We start from the raw sequence: 18265 nt of genomic DNA on the forward strand, positions 1-18265 counted from the left end.
TATATATATATATATGTATATATATATATATATATATATATATATATACATATATATATATATAAACGGTAAATATACTATATAAATATACCGCATTTATACCGTATATCAGTACACGGAATGTTTACCATTTACGTAAACAGTAAATAAATTTACTGTATATTTACCAGAAATATACATTATATGGTACTGTATACCGTAAATATACATTATACAGTACAGTATACCGTGTACAGTAAGGTTTATATACCCCCATTGTACAGCGCATACATTTGGTAAAATGTGTCCAAATCTGCCGGAACTCCGCTTGGGGTTGCTAGGTAACGGGCTGGGCTTCATTGGGGTTGCTAGGTAACGGCGCAGTGCCTGCTGACTTGTGACGTTACATTCCGAAGTTTTTTAAAATGACTCATTTTCCTCACAACAAAACTATTAACTTACTGTGAAAAAGTGGCTGGGTGTTTTTGTAAAGTACTTGGACTGAGTTGTAGAAGCAGTAGAAACCAAAAGGAAATAATAAAAATAATGTAATAACTGAGACATCACACAATCCTTAGTGAACAATTTGATAGCTGGAAGTTACCAGCTGTTTATACTTGCATATAACTGTTTGAACAGATTAACATGGCAGCTTCCGACATCTGGAAACTATCCCCAAAGATGAACCAGACTTGTGGAAGTTCACCATCACCATCATCATCCTCATCATCAGAGCTTACCCAGTCATAGTATATTTTTATTGATCAGATGTCTCTGGTTTGGAAGCACCAAATGTAAAAACAGGAAGCAGATGCTTGTTCTGAACAAGCTGAAACCTGGAGAATGAACACTGCAAAAACACAAAATCTTACCAGGTACTTTTGATCTACCTTTTACTGAAAATATCTTAGTACACTTGAAATAACTAATTTACAAGTAATATTTCTGCAAGATATGCGAGCTTGTATTTACAAATATTTTCTTAATATCGATTTAAAAACAGCACTGGTTCCACTGGCAGATTATTTCACTTATAACAAAACATTTTCTCCATAAGTGAAATAATCTTCCGGAGCAACTAGAAATTTTTCATCAGTATTAAGGAATCATTCACTTAAAACAAGCTTCTATATCTTACTGACAAACTTATCAGTCTTTGTCTTATTCCTTGTGTACTAAGATATTTGAACTAGAAACTAGACAAAAATACTTGGTAGGATTTTGTGTTTGTACAGTATTGTAAAACTGGCTTTATTCTACATATTAAAAAAAACTCCAGGGAGGTGTTTGAATCAAGTTCACATCATATACCTGTGTTGTATCGAGATTGAATCCCATTCACACCATAAACCAATCGCTCTACAGTTCACTTTGAATCGTACCAAGACTCCAAAATGCTTCATACAATAATTTTAGTCCACACTCTGTGAAGATGTGAGCACAGCAGTCGCATCAAACGACCCACACCAAAGGGAGAAATTAAACAGTTTGTTTTAAATAGACTAAACACCTCGGGTGTAAAAACACCCTAATTTGATACATGCTCTGTGTCATTCTCCATCTGGGAGCCCAATTTGTGACTAAGATTTAGCTTCAATCTTAATATGTTTCTTCAATGTTTCCATTTAATCTTCTTTCCTCGTGACGGCAACAATTTCTTTTCTGCATCGATATACAACTTTCTTTCCTTTCTTAATATAAAGGTGGTCCTTTTGGTCAAATACTTAAATTTTAGCTTCATTGGACCACCTCTAAAAAATATACTTGTAAAGCACATCTTGAGACTTGTTTCATTGTGGAAAATGACACTTTTATCAGTTTCAACTAGAATATTCACAACATCTTTTTTTTTTTGTTGTAGTGTTGATTTGACCATTTCACACGATGAAAACATTAAAGGTGACCTATTGTGCTTAAAAAACGAGGTAGGTTAGGTCTCTGCGTGATACAAAACATTTTCATCACATTTTCCGCACAAAGTCATTCTTAGATACTAGATACTGAGATTTAATCAGTTCAGGTCTGCCTATTCGGGGGCGTCTCATCTCTTTAAACCCAACCAAAAAAAATAGTAAGTCAACAGACAGCCAAACAGTAAAACCAGCTGTTGAACCAGCTGTTGGAACTCAACTTGGGTTGCTAGGTAACGGGGCTGGTCTCTTCTGGGGTTGCTAGGTAACGGGCTGGTCTCTACTGGGGTTACTAGGTAACGTTACATTCCAAAGGTTTTTAAAACGGCTCATTTTCCACACAACAAAAAACATTAACTTACTGTCAAAAAAAATGGCTGGGTGTTTTTGTTAAAGTACTAGGACTGTTTTTAGAAGCGATAGAAACCAAAATGGAAGAATAAAAGCATAGCTCTCCTTTAATATCTGAGACATCACACCATCCTTAGTGAACAGTGCGATAGCTGGAAGTTACCAGGATGTTTATACTTGCATATAACTGTTTGAACAGATAAACATGGTAGTCTTTATCAAAAAAAGCAATAAAACAGCTGCAGCTTCTTCAGAATGCAGCTGCAAGAGTCCTGACTAAAACAAAAAGACATATCAACATATCAGTCCAGTTCTGAGATCGTTGCATTGGCTCCCAGTTGCTAAAAGAATAGAATTTAAAATCTCTTTATTGGTGTATAAAACTCTACACAACAAAACCCCAGATTATATTACTGATCATCTCCAGCCCTACATACCTCCCAGACCTTTAAGATCAACTGAGTCAAACCTATTAGTCATTCCGAGAGTTAGAACAAAATACGGGGAAGCAGCTTTTAGTTTTTATGCTCCAGCCCTCTGGAATAAGCTTCCGGCTCACTGCAAATCTGCCCCAACTTTGAGTTTATTTAAAACAAGGTTAAAAACATTTCTTTTTGAAGTTGCCTATTCTTGATTTTTTTGTGTGTGTGTTTCTTGTCTGATTGGTATTGTTTCTCTGTAAAAGCACTTTGAATTGTCTTTGACTGAAAGGTGCTATATAAATAAAATTGCCTTGCCTTGCCTTGCCTAGTCTTTGAAATCTGGAAATTGTACCCAAACAAACAAAGCTTACCCGGTTATAATAATGTTAGCATGGATGAATAAAAAAACAGTTTTAATTCTTCAATTCTTCCAGAAACTCCAGATCTTAATGCAATAGAGATAATAAAGGATAACTATTTTTTGCAAAACAGACTGAAGCTAAAAGCTTGTTTTCTTCCATACCACACAGGATTTTGTTGGTCTGAAAAGGACCAACAAAATTATTAAGATCCAATCTCTAGAGAGAACGTATTTCAAACCTAAATGTCACACCAATACATTCCATAACTGCTGACATGTTTCATTATGGCTTCCGACCGAGCCGCAGTCCTTCTGTGTCTAAAAATCTGAGCCACTGGTAAGTATAGATGTCAGATCAGTGTAGCGTAAAAAGTACATTTCCCAGTGGAAAGTGGTGGTGTTAAATTTTACTGTGGTGCAGAAAATCACATGGTTAGCTTGAAACAAACCTCAAATTTGTCCCGTTTGACCAAAACAGGAAGGAAAGTTGCTGCCACACAGTTTCTGTTCTTGCCACAAACTTGTATGTCGTTGGATTGAAAAACAAATTGTGTTTCCCAGGCCATAAGTCACAGTTTATTCATAGTTTGGCTGGTTCTGCGACTTATGCGTGTTTTTTTCCTCTAAGTGACGCATTTATTGACTGTTGCATTAAATGTTAACTCATACTGACGGACATGAACCAAGCGTTAAACATTACCATCTGCAGCAGCAAAGGACAGCTAATCAAAAGAGAAAGATGGCTGGAGGAACGAGTCCACAGTTGGCTGCTGAGGGAGGCTCATTAACAGAGAACCCAAAAATTATACTCAAGTAACGGTAGAACTACGTCAACATATTTTTACTCAAGTAAAAGTAAAAAGTAGCCGTCCAACAAATTACTCAAGTGAGAGCAAAAAAGTATTTGGTAAAAACGTCTACTCAAGTACTGAATAACTGATCAAATTATAAATAATTTAATATTGAAAAGTTACATCATCAGACGGGCCAAAATATAAAGTTAAGTGGAAATTTTGCTATTTTAAGGACGAAAATGATAATTTATATAAGTAACCAAAAAAGAAAGAGAGATGGCTGGCATCAATATGGCATGATCAATGTGGTAATGGTATGGCCAAATAAATAATTGTTATATTAGGGTCAACAAACTCAGTAGCTCATGGCGCTCAGCAGCACTGCTGGCGGATGCTTAGTGCAACACGGAGCAGAACGCTGAGGCCGTTGTTCCGCCCTCCATCCACTGGGCAGCGCAGGTTGCTACAATCGATAGTAGCCACACAGGCACACCCGCTAGAAGGAAACAAACGCACCCAGTACAACACTTTCATGGTTACACTGAGTGTAACAACCTCTCACCTCTATTGGCTGAGAGGTTGCCAGGCAACGGTACTTTTCTGTTTCAAGTGCGAGCAGAAAACGATTTGCAAGTGGAGGTTTGCTCCAAGCATAGACAAGTTTTGAGCGCGCTGAGAAAGGTTTGAGAAAGCACAGAGAATGTTTGAAAGAGAGCAAAAGTTTCGAGTACAAAAGAGTGAAAATTCCCCCGTACATGCAAACTCAATGCAGATAGAGCACTTGTATAGAGTAGCCTGAGATTTTACAGTTATTCCTTGGGTGACTGTGTCAGACTTGGAGTGCCAGTGGTGTGTGTAGTCATGGTGCACATGTGCCTCATACATTCAGTTTGACAGCTCTGGTGCCTGTTTGGTGGAGGTTTTCAACATGTTTAAGAAATTAGTGTCCGTGTTTATGTCTCTATTATGTTTGTTTTCTTTGTCTTCTGGTAGGACAGGCAACACAACTCTCATAATCTAGCCAACATGATTAAACACACGAGCACATTCCTGCAAGTCTGCAGGCCTAAACATCTGTCACTACTAAAAAAAAGGGACTAAAAAAATAAGCCAGAAAAGGAAGACGAGTGACTGGGTTTAAACTAAACTTTAACCCTGAAACCTAAGCGCTCAGCTCACGTCGAACTACTCCAACTCTCAAAAAAGGAAAAAAAAAAAAAACTTGATTAACGGACTGCCACTCAGTCAAGAACCGTCACGCTTTTGAGAAAGAGTTTGGACATACATTTTAATAATGGTTGCTTTTGGACTGCAGTCCCGTTGGTTTAAAGTGGGCTCCACAGCAGAAGCTGTCATCTACTTTACATCGAGGGTCTATAAGTAGAGTGGGTTTGTTCTGAGAGGTCTGCAGGTCACAGTCATTAAAATACCTCTCAGAAGTGTTTCTGGAGCTGTTTGCATGTTCTGTCTGCAGCTTTGTTATGTGGCCTATTTTTCTGTCACAAGCACTTATTCCGACTTGATGAAAACAAAAGTAATTGAGGCGAGGCAAAGCAAAACAAATAGAACGCTAAAGGTCAATTGAAGAAGAGGTCTCTGGGTAGATGTCAGTACGTTACCCACCAAACGATTAATTGCACAGTGAGCGCCGTCTCTCGCTGTCAGCCTCCCATGCAGGCACCAAAATTACAACCAATAAATGTGACGTTCATGGGGACGAGGAATTTAAGCGTTTGTCTAAAAACGCTGGTTTTCCTAAAACTGAAGCACCGACGTCTCTCAAAGATAAAACCACAAATCAACACAGAAAATCTCACAAAGTATTTTTGGCCTAGTTTCTAGTGCAACTATCTTAGTACACTTGAAATAAGACAAAGCAAACTTTAAAGTAACTTTACAGTAAGAAACAAGAGCTTGTTTTAAGTCATTGCTCCTTATTTGATGATAAAGTTCTAGTTCCACTGGCAGATTATTTCACTTATAATCTGGGAACATTCTCTTGTAATAATCTACCAGAGGAGGAAGTAGGACTATTTTATAAATATTAAGAAATTATTGACTTAAAACAAGCTCCTATATATTGCTGAAAAGTTACCTGAAAGTACATTTTGGTATTAAATGAACTAAAATATTTGCACTAGAAAATAAACCAAAAATACTTAGTAAGATTTTGTATTTTTGCAACGCATATATTTTACACACATTTTACTTTCAGATGAAAAGCAATTGTGTCTTCTTTTTTTTTTTATAAAGAAAAGCTACTACTAAAATCCAAAGAAAAACTCTGAAACATATTTAAAAATCCTGGAAACAACAAAATAAGACAAATTTAAAAGATTACAAGAAAGCAACGCTCTTTGGAAGGACAACATAAAGAAATTACAGGTAGTTTGCAACCCTTTCACAGTTCTGCAGACAGAAACTCTAATCATTTAATAAAGTAAAACCTATCACAAAGCTCCACTAATTACCAGTGTAAATAAACAGAGAGAGTAATTATTTGTACCGGTGTCACATACATTTTAATAGCTTTCGGCACACAGTTTCGGTAGACCTCCCAAGATGGTATTCTCATTCTCAAAGTGCCTCTAAAACAAACCTGATAATCCCACAGTAAGCCATCTCCATAAAACGAACTGCAATTATGTATAAATAACAGCTAAAGAGTCATATCCCCTCCAGGAAGTGCTGAATTATAAAAACTGAACCTCAGAGGACATGAAGTGTTGCATTTGCACCCATCAAGCTGAGTTTTTGAGACACCGCTCAAACGCCGCGACGCTGGACATGCAATGCTTTCACTTCTTCATCATCATGTCAGCTGATATCCGGCTGCAGGGCTTCAAATTAATAAAAGCAACTCCGATGACTCAAATTAAACACAAACCGATGGGTGCACTTTTCTTTTTTAACCTGAGGCTCTTGGAGACGCGTGCGAAGCCCCAAAATGTTCAGCTGCAGAACTCAGATGAGATCTGACAATTCGACACATTTGAATGAGATTGAAACTGATTAAAGTTTTTTTTTTTTCCTCCGCTGGCCTTTGGTTATTTATTATTTTTGAATCTGTGCTAAATGATGCATCACATGCAGTGTTGTTGGATGTTTAGCAGCGACTCTATCAATGCACTGCAAAAACAAAATCTTACCAAGTATTTTTGGTCTAGTTTCTAGAGCAAATATTAGTACTATTGAAATAAGACAAACCTAACTTACTTTTTAGAAAGATACAGAAGCTTGTTTTAAGTGAAAAATTCCTTAATATTGATGAAAAAAAATACTAGTTTCATCATACACTTGGAACATAGGAAAGATTTCTTGCTATAACTTTTATCTTCATCGGAAAAGTGAAAATATTGAAACACTGGAATAATTCCTTAATTTTGTTAAAACAGTTCTAGTTTCACTGGTGGATTATTATACGTTATAAGTGAAATAATCTGCCAGTGGAACTAGTATTTTTTTTTATCAATTTAAAAGAAATATTTACTTAAAACAAGCTCACATATCTTGCTGAAAAGTTGCTTCTGAGTTTGTTTCGTCTTATTCCAAGTAACTGAGGTATCTGCTCATAAACTAGACAAAAATACTTTGTAAGGTTTTGTATTTTTTAAGTGTAATTGTCTTTTTGTCACTTTTCTGTGTATTATTTCAGGTATATTACCTCAGAAGTACACAGATTAGGAATTGTAAAGACATCTTGAAATTTGCACCGGGCTTTATGCTATAAAAATGTTATAAGTGAAATAATCTGCCAGTGGAAGAAGGATTTATTCACTCTAAACAAGCTCCCATATGTTGATGAAAAGTTACTTTTAAGACAGTTTTGTCTTATTCCTGGTGTACTAAGATAATCACACTTGAACTAGACAAATCTTGGTAAGATTTGGTTATTTTGCAGTATAATCGTCTTACTGGTAATTATTTCAGGTATATTGTCTCAGAAGTGCACAGATTAGGTTTTGCTACGACATCTTGAATGTTATAAGTGAAATAATCTGCCAGCGGAACAAGTGCTTTTTCATTAATATTAAGGTTTTCTGTACTCTAAACAACATCCTAAAATGCTACTGTTGTTAGTTTTGTCTTATTTCAAGGATACTAAGATATTTGTGACAGAAACTAGACCAAAATCACTTGGCAACATTGTGTTTTTGCAGTGTGTGCCTCCAACTGGAGCCGTCCTCTGCGTTGCCCTTCCTGAAGGATCCCCATATCTGGGCTGCAGTGGGTTTTTTTTTTTTTCCTCCTGCGGCGGGGCTTCGAGAGAGCAGGAAAGTAAAAATGATGTCTGGAAGACGCTGACTGGCATTAATAATTAATCATCTGCGCTGGCTCCCTCCCCTCCAGCTCCTCTTGTTGTCCTGAACCTGCCGGCTGCCCGGATAAGATCTGTCTGGAGAGGCTGAGAGTCCACACTGGCAAAGCGACTCATAATAAAAAGAATGCTTTCGCGCAGCACGTCCATTTCCCTCAGCAAATACAAATCCAATTATTAGATAAATCTGAATTTCACTGAAGCTCATTCGCATGCCGACCACGTTCCTGATGTGATTAATGCTTTTTGTGTTTTTATGCAGCTTGCTGATTGTATTCGCTGACCCTTAACATGCTGTGAGATCAGTGCTTCCCTTCAAGCAGGGGGGATAAAATCATTTCACCCCTATTAAAACGAACAAAGGGTGGATTTAAAACATTTTGAGAGCTACACTTTCACAAATTTTCCAATTAACCTTTACAAGATAAATTCGGCTTTTTAAAAAAATTTTCACTCTTTTGGCTCCATCCGTGTCTTGTTAACGTACGGTAGCTCTCTCTGCCATCATGAACGAAGCTTACTAATAAACACAGATGTCTTTAAATCGGCTCCAACAATCACATGACATGTTTCCTGCAGAAACTAAAAGAAAGTCTTGGGCTGATTTCCTTTGGGGTTTCGACTCAGCCTCGACAGCCTACAGAACTCCAGAACCTGATTAACATTTGTTGACCCTACGAAGCCAAACACATCAGTTTTGAAACACATTTTTCAGATTACAGATTAAAAATAAGCACTTTCCTCAAAAACCTACAGTGGTGGAGAAAGTAGTCAAACACTGTACTTAAGTAAAAGTACAAATAGACAAAAATACACTCCCTGACTCTGCATTAACATTTTTATTTGAGTAAAAGTAAATACTTTCTTTTAAAATTACATAACGGAGACCTATTATGCTTCCATGTACAGATTAGGATATTTTTATGGGCCATTCAAACATGTTCATTACATTTATTTCATTATTAAAAGCCATTTTACAACACATATAGCAGTAAAAGCAATGTTCTGGAACTCAGCTTGGGTTGCTAGGTGATGGGGCTGAGCTTAGCTGGGGTTGCTTGGCAACGGACTGGGCTTTGCAGGGTTACTAGGTGAAAGGGCGGGGCCTGCTGATTTCTGATGTTACATTCTGAATGTTTTTGAATCCAAAAAGCAGTAGAAACCCAAATGGATGTATAAAACATGTAAAATATGACTTGGAAAATACTTTAAAGTATCAAAATTAAAAGTAATGCAGTAGTCTAGAATATCATTAAGTGTGAATATGTATGTTTTCTTTAACCCATCGATGGTGTGCCATTTTAATGAACAATGCTGCAGATAATGCATGTTTTTATTGCGTTGACTCTGTGACACAGTTTGCACTTGGACTTCAGGGATGACTTACAGAGTAAAATGAATGATCATACCTTTGAAGGTTTTTATTTGACAGAAAGCAAAACTAACATGTTATTTTAACTGCGGTAAACAAATTTAAGTAAAAGTTGTCCGCCTGAAAAAGTGGGTTTTAGAAAACTTTTCTCCTAAAGAAGGCAACCCAGCGAGCCTAAAATCTCTAAAAAGCTTATAGGACTATTTTTTTTTCACAGAGCTAAAGGTTTTGTCAAAGTGAATGAAATTATGAATACTTCTTAATGCCAGTAGGTTCCACTCAAAAGCCTTCAGCTATCTTTTAAAATGCTAAAGATGATTGTATATTTTTGGCATCACTGTGATTCCATACATGGAAGTCAACATAAGAATAGTTTCATTAAATGAAAATGTGACTGTGGATAAGAGATTCCCTCACAATTTGTGTAACTTCTGCAAGTTGAAGGGTAGAGATGCGTTTCAAAATGTTTATAAAACAGTTCTAATTTTGTAATCTTCTGATTCCTATTTGTTGTATCAGCGTTTTGAGGGCTCGTCTGCTAGCTGACAGTTTATTTATGGTAACTTTTTGTTGTGTGAAACGAGAAAAGTCTTTCTCTGATCTGTTTTCCATTTTCTCCAAGTTCTTGGGCTCATGTTTCAAAGAGTTCAAGGGTCAGGTATAAATCACTCCAACAGAAAGCTTTTAAACAGGAGCAACGCAGAGCTGGTGAACAAACAGTGTTATTAATCTTTTAGGAGATCGCATCTATTTTCCCCCTGCAGCGCACTCAGAAGTGCATTCATAAATGCTGAAACGATGCACACATCCATGCACTGACCTTTACCATCCTTTTGTTGTGTTTTACACCGAGCAGTAAAGATAAAATGACACCGAAACGCGCGTAAAACGAGCTTCTCCAGCTACAAAATCCCATCCGAAGTGCTCTTTTAGTTGAAAGCCGGGGAGTTTTCCCACTTTCCCTTTTCATCTTATGGGATTAGAAGCAGCCAAACAGAACAGCAACACCTTCACTTTCCTTTCCTCCACTTCCAGCAGTTTCACACCTGAGCAACGTCGGCAGTGGATCTCAAAGAGCCCAAGTTGTCTCCGCACCTGACGGCTTATTCATTTATAAGCTTCCAGGCCCGTCTTTCCTCCCTCACCCGATCCTACTCATCCTCTGTGTCTAGCATAACAAGAGAAAATCCTTCTCCCTCTTACAAGCCACGGTCTATAAGTTTGGATCACTTTAATCCCTGCAGAAAAAAAATCTTTCATTTAACAAATCACCCCTCCCTTAGAAATCCGGATCCCTGTGTAATTATTCCTCCGATGTGAGCCAGCCGAGAGAAGAGTACTTGACTGGAAGCTGCATTAAGTCTTTCAAAGCCTCCTCCAGTGTCCTTCCTAACAACTAATGGAAGAGGCCTTTCTCTACAGGGAATCTCAACAGCCTCCTGCTGCCAGTAACTCCCATAGGGTTATTGAGCAAAACCAGTTGGTTAAAGGGGATGCATGATCGTCATCGATATACATTCACCTTTAAAATAGCTTACTAGTATCAGGATGGAACTGCCTTTGAGATCATTTTCACACCTGATAGTTCGGCAGATGGTTCGATTTGGGACCAAAATGGCAACATTTTCAGCTGGTATGGTTCATTTTCACACTGCACTGCATCAAATGAAACAAACTCTTTGAAAAACCTGTTCACCTCCTTGCCTGTGGGGGCGCCGCACCGAGAACCACCAGAGGAAACACTGAAACGCAACTTCTTGTTTCACAAAATGTAAACAAATATGGAGTGTCTGGTAAAAGATTATGAGTTATTTCTCCCATTACTATAACGGAGTATCAGGGCCTTCCTAAGAAAAAATAAATTTACAAGAACAAATCATAAAATTACAAGAATAAAGGTGAAATAATTTGTGATTTAAATTTTTTATTTACTTAGCATGGCCCTAATAATTTGTTGCATGTTAGCGTTGGGCTCTCATGTTTGTTTTGGTTCTGTTTACCCAGAATGCCCTGCGTTTTAGTTCATTTCCTGCTTTTGGAGTGGCCTTCAGTCCCATTTGCACCCACTCTGGCATTCAAATCGTGCCACACTTCACTTCAATCGAACAGAGTCCAGTGGTTGTAGGAAGACCAGAGTTCACTTTTTAGGTTTGCATCAGAGTTCGAATGAACAAACTGGACTTTCTAGGAAAACGGACTAGAGTTCGATTAAAGCGGACCAAACAGGGCTGGTGTGAATTCACGACTAGACTCCATTCACTCATATTGGTGAGAAGTAAGACGATGGATGTTTTCTTTTTAGTGCCAAGACTGTTTCCACTGTGGATATTAATGAATATTAGGGAATATTTGGTGTTTTAGCTATTAAAATAGGCGGTTGTAAGTGTTTTTAGAGGGGCATTTAGGGTATTTAAGGGCTTCAGCTTTCGCAAAAGGGTTGGTGGCAAAAGACTGACACAAAAACACAGAACGGCGCCATGTTTTTGAAAGTCAGGTGCATAACAGGTAAAGACAGAGGTGGAGCTTCAAGGTCATCGTTTAAAAAAATGGCTCAAATCGAATGGCAACACGGAAACATGAAACGTTCGGAAATTTATCCACTCTGGAACCCAATCTTAAAAATTATTGTTTCTGATCTGCCAAGATGCCGAATCTGTGCTATGCGATGCTTAAACGTTTGAGCAGAAATGCGCTACCGGACGTGTTAAAAAATGTAAAAGGTTGACATTTAATTTTAAAGTATGACAATGTAATTATGGCTTTTCGAAACAGCTCAATCAATCAGAGTCTTAAAAAAGACAAACCCAATGAAATATGCGCTATGTAACGCTGCTCACATGTAAAAATAAAATTTAAAGAAATATTACCTAAAATGGACAATGATGAGTAAGCATATGGAAGTATTTATTGTATTAAATGTCTTTGTGCATTTTCCTAAATCCAAATATTTAACTTAGAAACATCTGCTGCTTGATATTTATAATTTGATTAGCTGATTGTGATTGGTTGTTATTTACAAGGAGAACTCTGATTGGATGAAAAACATTTGTCTGTGTTTGGTTGGTTTACAAAGACTTTGTGTGAACAGTCTTTTTTTTTAAATGCACAAATAAACATTTTGTAAAGTTTTAAAATTATTCTTCTCAGCTGCACATTCCTTTGGATTGAAGTATTTTTATTTTTAATACCTGCAAATTATTTGATGTTGTAGAGGACCGTGATTCAATGCATCAGTTATAATCCTAGCTTAACCCATCTTTGCCATCACTTTAAAAAAAAGTATTTAAAATAAATAAATTAAGTTTAGCCTGCTGGGGGGGAATTAAAGCCCGGCGGGCTGCCAGGCTTACAATACAGTGGGGTAAAATCTGGATTACACCAAAAAAGTTGGTGAAAACGCAAATGTTTTGTAATTTTTGAGGACTCAAACACACACAGGAGGTAGGCAGGATCAGTTTTAGAAGGCAGAGTTAATCATAGATTTATGAAAAGCAGAGCTGAAATACTACAAGCAGTGTTTCCTGGAGTGAGACGGTGAGTGTGATAAACTGAATGCTCTGCAGCTGCGAGAGGAGCACTGCTGGATCAGCTGAGGAAAAATGACTAATTGTTATGGAATGGATACACAAGAGCAAGGGCAATAGATCAAAACAACAAAACATAATAAAAACAAAGGAATCCACTCCAAAAGGAAACTCAGATTCCTGTGAATCCTGACACAACGCAAACATTCTGGTTCAAACTAGACGTCCAAATGCACTGATTGGTTAATCCTTAATGATAAATCCTCCTAATTCCACCACAGGAAATAATAATACCAGCAGTTATTTTTGAAAGGATTCACCCAGGGAGTTAATTCAGCATTTCTTTCTTTTTTTTGAAGCCCTAATGGAGTAATTTGATCTTCTCTGCAACATCTGCTCAGATCCATCTTCAGCTTCCAGAACAAGTACAGCAGCTCAGCTGGATCACGTTTACATGTCAGAGTGGAGACTCCGCTCTCACAGGGAGATTAAAACAAAAAGAGGTGCCTAGGTGAGCAACTTCATGGTGATTTCCTCTAATGGAAACCAGTGTTCCCAGTCCACGGCCAGCTAAAAGGAAGGAGTTTGTGTTGAAACACACAGCAGACTCACCAAAGAACATGCTGCTCTCCATGTCTCCTCAGGCTCTGGGGTTCGCTGTATTTCCTGCCAGTGTGTGTGTTTCCATGGGCAGCAGCGTGTGCATGCCTCATACACTCCTCAGAGGTGTGTGTCCGTGCATGTGCGTGTGTGTGAGAGTGTGTGTGTCAGTGACCAGCCTGCATTCTGCGCTCTGTCTGCTGCTTCTCTGTCTCTCCTCACTCTGGTACTCCCTTCGTTCCTCCCCTCCTCTTTAGCTCGTCCTCCTCCCCCTCTCTCTCTCTCTCTTTCTCTCTCTCTCTCTGATTCTCTTTGCTTTTCTCTTTTCGCTCTCCAGGGTGTCTCTCTACATTTTCCAGCAACAGTCTCTCTTTCTGCTTGTCTCGTCCTTGTTTTATGTCACCCAAACACTTCTTCTCTTCGGCTTTTTTTCCCTCAGGATTCTGAATTTGTTCTCAAATATTTGCAGCTTTTTTAGATAGTTAACACCAGTGTTTTATGCTGTAATACTGTGAATACATATATTCTTAACGTTTTTTTTTTTTGTTTTTTTTTTTTTTAAAGTAGGGATGCACGATATTGGATTTTTGGTCAATATCCGATATGCCGATATTCTAAAACTCATTTAACCGATACCGATATTCTTTTCTTATACTTACTGAAACTATACGGCTTTCTCTACTGTGAAATAAAAATACTGCATTATTTTGTCAATTTAACCTGCTACCAAATGCAAATGCTAAAAATGAGGCTGAAAATGATGCAGCGCCTTCAACTGGCATTATGTTTAATATCAAACTTATGACATCTTCTCTCTCTAAGACGATGACAACACTCACACAGTGCAGATTTGTAAATAAAACTGAACCCAACCTTTTCACAAGCAACGAGTGAAAAGCGCATAAATACTTAAAGGTTTCTTATGACCTTGTGCTGCGCTGCAGGCATCATTGTCACTGGTTTGTCAAAAAAAACGACGCTTTTTATATCGTGAATTATTTCGAAGGAATGGCCGATGTCCAATATTTAATTTTACAGCTAATATTGGCTAATACCGATACCACGCAGATTTAAAAAAGGGGTTTTTTTCTTAGAAATTTTTCAGAATTCTGAGTTTTTTCTAAAAATGCAAAATCTTTTAGTCAGTTAATTCTGGCCTTTCCTGTTGTTATAATATGAATATGCATATTCTTAAATAAATAATGTTACAGTAAGGAAAATTTGGCATCATTAACACCTGTGTTTTATGTTGTTATAATATAAATATGCATATTCTTAAATAATGTTTTTATAAGTGTTTTTTTCTCAGAATTTTGACATTTTGTTTCTCAGAATTCAGTTTTTTTTGTGAAAATGTGGCTCTTTAGATTAACATTAGTGTTTCATGTTGTCATGATATGAATATTCATCTTCTTAAACAAATAATGTTTAAAAAAATGTTTCTCAGAATTCTGTTTTTTTCTTTTTCTTTTTTAGATAGCAAAGTGTAAAAAAAAATTGTCTCATTTTCTCAAAATTCTGATTTTTGTCTCAATAATTTGGCTCTCTTTTACATTGTTAACTCTAGCGTCTTATGTTGTTTTAATATGAGTATGTATATTCTTAAATAAATGATGTTTTAGAGAATTTTTTTCTCTCAGAATTTCTACTTTTTTCTCAAAATTCTGACTTTTTTTTTGGAATTCTGAGGTTTTTCCTTTTTTCTCTTTTTATTTATGTTTTATATAATATGAAAATAGCATATTCTTAAATACAGAATGTTAAATTTACTCCCCTCCTCTTTAGCTCGTCCTCTTCTCTCTGATTGAAATGAATCAGTTTTGCTAAATGGTGAGTGTTTGCAAAGAAATCAACAAATTTAAATCTACTTTTTCTGATTGAAAAAGCTGGTGTGTTTTAAGTTAAAAGTACGATTTTACTACATTTTGTGATGTTCTGACACTGACTTAAGTTTGGATACTCGTGGTTTTTAATAATGAAGTTGGTATTTACAGAGAATGTTCAGAACAGAACCGGAGAATCGAACAACGAATGACTAGACGGGGTAGTTCATACCCTGGAGAGGTGATTAAATATTGTTTTTGCAGTTAATCCATCTACAAACGCAAACCAAAATAAAATAAAAAAAACTGTTTAAATGCAACCGTGGACTCTAAGTTAAAGCCATGTTTTCACAATAACAATAACAAAGATTCATATTATATTTACAACCAACCATTCCTCTCCTCCTCTGCGGGGTGTTTTTGGCATCTTTTGGGGGTTTGCAGCTGCAGATTTACTGTGTTGGCTCAATTTCACCATTATTCTTGCCTGTAAAGCCTCTAACGCAACAATAGGAGCAAAATGAAAAATATGCTGCTGTGCTTTGAATTACTGGTTGTGCAACAGCATTTTTATAGTGCAGTTTAAAGACTACTAATTCACTTGTTTTGTTTCACTTCTCAGGTTTAAACAAAAATCTGACTTGGATTAAAACATCAATCAATCTCCCCACATGTTTGTTTTAATGTCTGACTTAAACTTGATTTTGACTAAATGTCTAAAACACTTTACTTTTGGTCAGATTTTAGCTTGCATTCTTCTGACACATTAAACTTTTAATTTGTAGCAAAACCTGAGTGGCCCACAACTTTGGACCATTTAAACCAAATTTACTTATTTTCATAAGTTTTTTATTGAAAGAAACTGATTTGGAAACAAATTATTTTGCCTGATTTTGTCTTTTTTTTGTTACTTATATGAATTATTGTCATTTTCATCCATATATTATCAAAGTTTCCACTTCATTATATTCAGCTCTGGAAAAAGCCCACTGCACTGAACCCCAGTGAAAACCTCCTGTTGTTCCACCAGATACTGATTTCCGGACTCTTCCTGAGTTAAAACATTAATATTGTTGCTTCTAAATGAATATGAACTTGTTTTCTTTGCATTATTGGAGGTCTGAAAGCTCTGCATGCTTTTCGTTATTTTGACCATTTCTCATTGTCTGCAAATAAAATGAGATAAATAAGTTTTTGTTGTGAGTAGTTCATAGTTCATAGAATAAAAGAACAAAGTTCATTTTACTCAAACATAAACCTGTAAAGAGTAAAATCAGAGAAACTCATCATCTTAAGTGGCCTCTTAATTTTTTCCAGAGCTGTATTTTGATCCAACTGATTATGTAATATTTTAAATATTAAATGATTGATAATTTGATCAGTTATTCCTTTTCACTCCTATTTGAGTAATTTCTTGGACGGCTACATTTTACTTTTACTCAAGTAAAAATATGTTGAAGTAGTTCTACTGTTACTTGAGCATAATGTTGGTTACTCTGCCCTCCTCTGGTTGTATATCAGCACCATGTTGATTGATTGATTGATTGATTGATTGATTGATTGATTGATTGATTGATTGATTGAGTCTGTGATGGAGAATTTGTGCTGCTAGCTCTGCTAGCCAACAGTCTCTACAGAAATCTCCCAGCTTGCCCGTCTGTGTGAAGTGTCACTTTTAAAAATAAACGACTTTCAAGACGCCTCACTTTGTGTTTGCTCAAGTCTTACTCAGCATCGGCGCTCGGCTATTTTCAGTGGAGTAAATTACCGCTTTGCGTAATGATCTTTCCTTTTTCTGGCTCCTGTTTGGTTGTCACAGTGACACAGCTGTCCGAAGGGAAGGCAGTTGAGAATTTAATTACAGATACCAGCTTGATTATTAGCTTGATGTTAGAGAAATCTGATTATAGGATTAGGGTGACAGTAACACAGTAAGTGCACTGATTTAATCAGCCTTTTTGTCTTCTGTCACCCTTTGTGGATGACACTCACACTTTTATTTTCTCTTGAACGCTCACCCTCTCAGTCCCAGAATGCCTTTTGTTGTTGGATTTCACTCCCATCTATCTTGTTTTTCTTTCACTTTGTCACTCTCTTTTCATGATTTTTGCTTCCCCCCCACTTTTTGCCTGGCTGTAATCAAACTCAACAGGCACAAATATCAGACTGCAGCTATGAGACACGGCTGCTCGCTTTTATCTCGAGTCTTCACAAACACACAAAGGCTCGCAGCATCTTTAGTCACAAAACAAGCCGTGTGCGTCAACTACACACGCTCGTATCTGCAGAGAAAAAAGCTCCACAGACACCTACAGCAGGCTGCTCTGAGAAACAAACACGCGCAGATACAAACACAGATGACATGTTCATCGAAACAAATTTATACAACAAACATGCGGGCAAATTCATGCCGACAGAAAGATGCTTATGTAACAGAGAGATACATATAAATAACAGTGTCAACATCAGTCAGACTGCGAAGGTTTCTGGTGGGTACACTCAAACCGCACATCACTGAAAAGTTTAAACTGAATCATAATTTATGCAAACCCAAAGAGAACCGGTGATTATCAAAGATCCGTCACTCAACGCTACGCGACACCAGCTCTCAAAGGTTAAAGAAAACACAAACATCCTGTCAAACTTCTCCCGTTTTTACAAAAATTTCCACATCCATAAATTCTGATTACCACACTGCAAAAACATAAAGCTGTAAAGTAAAAGTAAAATAAAATTATACAACTGCACATCTTTGAAAAGCCTTAGTAGAGCCTCCTGTACAACTAGCAAGAATGTAGCGAGTGTTTTCTG

The 18265-nt window shown here is 37.0% G+C and overlaps 1 protein-coding gene across 2 annotated transcripts in view; it reads right to left on the reverse strand.

Moving 5' to 3' along the window:
* The window catches only part of LOC106961155 (zinc finger protein 385D-like), a 66889-nt gene that overhangs the window by 44302 nt on the left and 4322 nt on the right, over positions 1-18265 (reverse strand). Inside the window, exon 1 of one of the 2 annotated variants that reach the window (XM_015054692.1) lies at positions 13644-13854. The exons of the other annotated variant lie outside the window; for it this stretch is intronic. Within the exon in view, the coding sequence (XP_014910178.1) occupies positions 13644-13665 (22 nt within the window). The 5' untranslated portion in view covers positions 13666-13854. Of the gene's footprint in view, positions 1-13643; positions 13855-18265 lie in introns of those variants that run through there. 2 annotated transcript variants of the gene reach the window in all.

Source organism: Poecilia latipinna, unplaced genomic scaffold (assembly GCF_001443285.1).
Source record: "Poecilia latipinna isolate Pla-1442-1.1 unplaced genomic scaffold, P_latipinna-1.0 Scaffold1271, whole genome shotgun sequence".
In the NCBI taxonomy this organism is placed as follows: domain Eukaryota; kingdom Metazoa; phylum Chordata; class Actinopteri; order Cyprinodontiformes; family Poeciliidae; genus Poecilia; species Poecilia latipinna.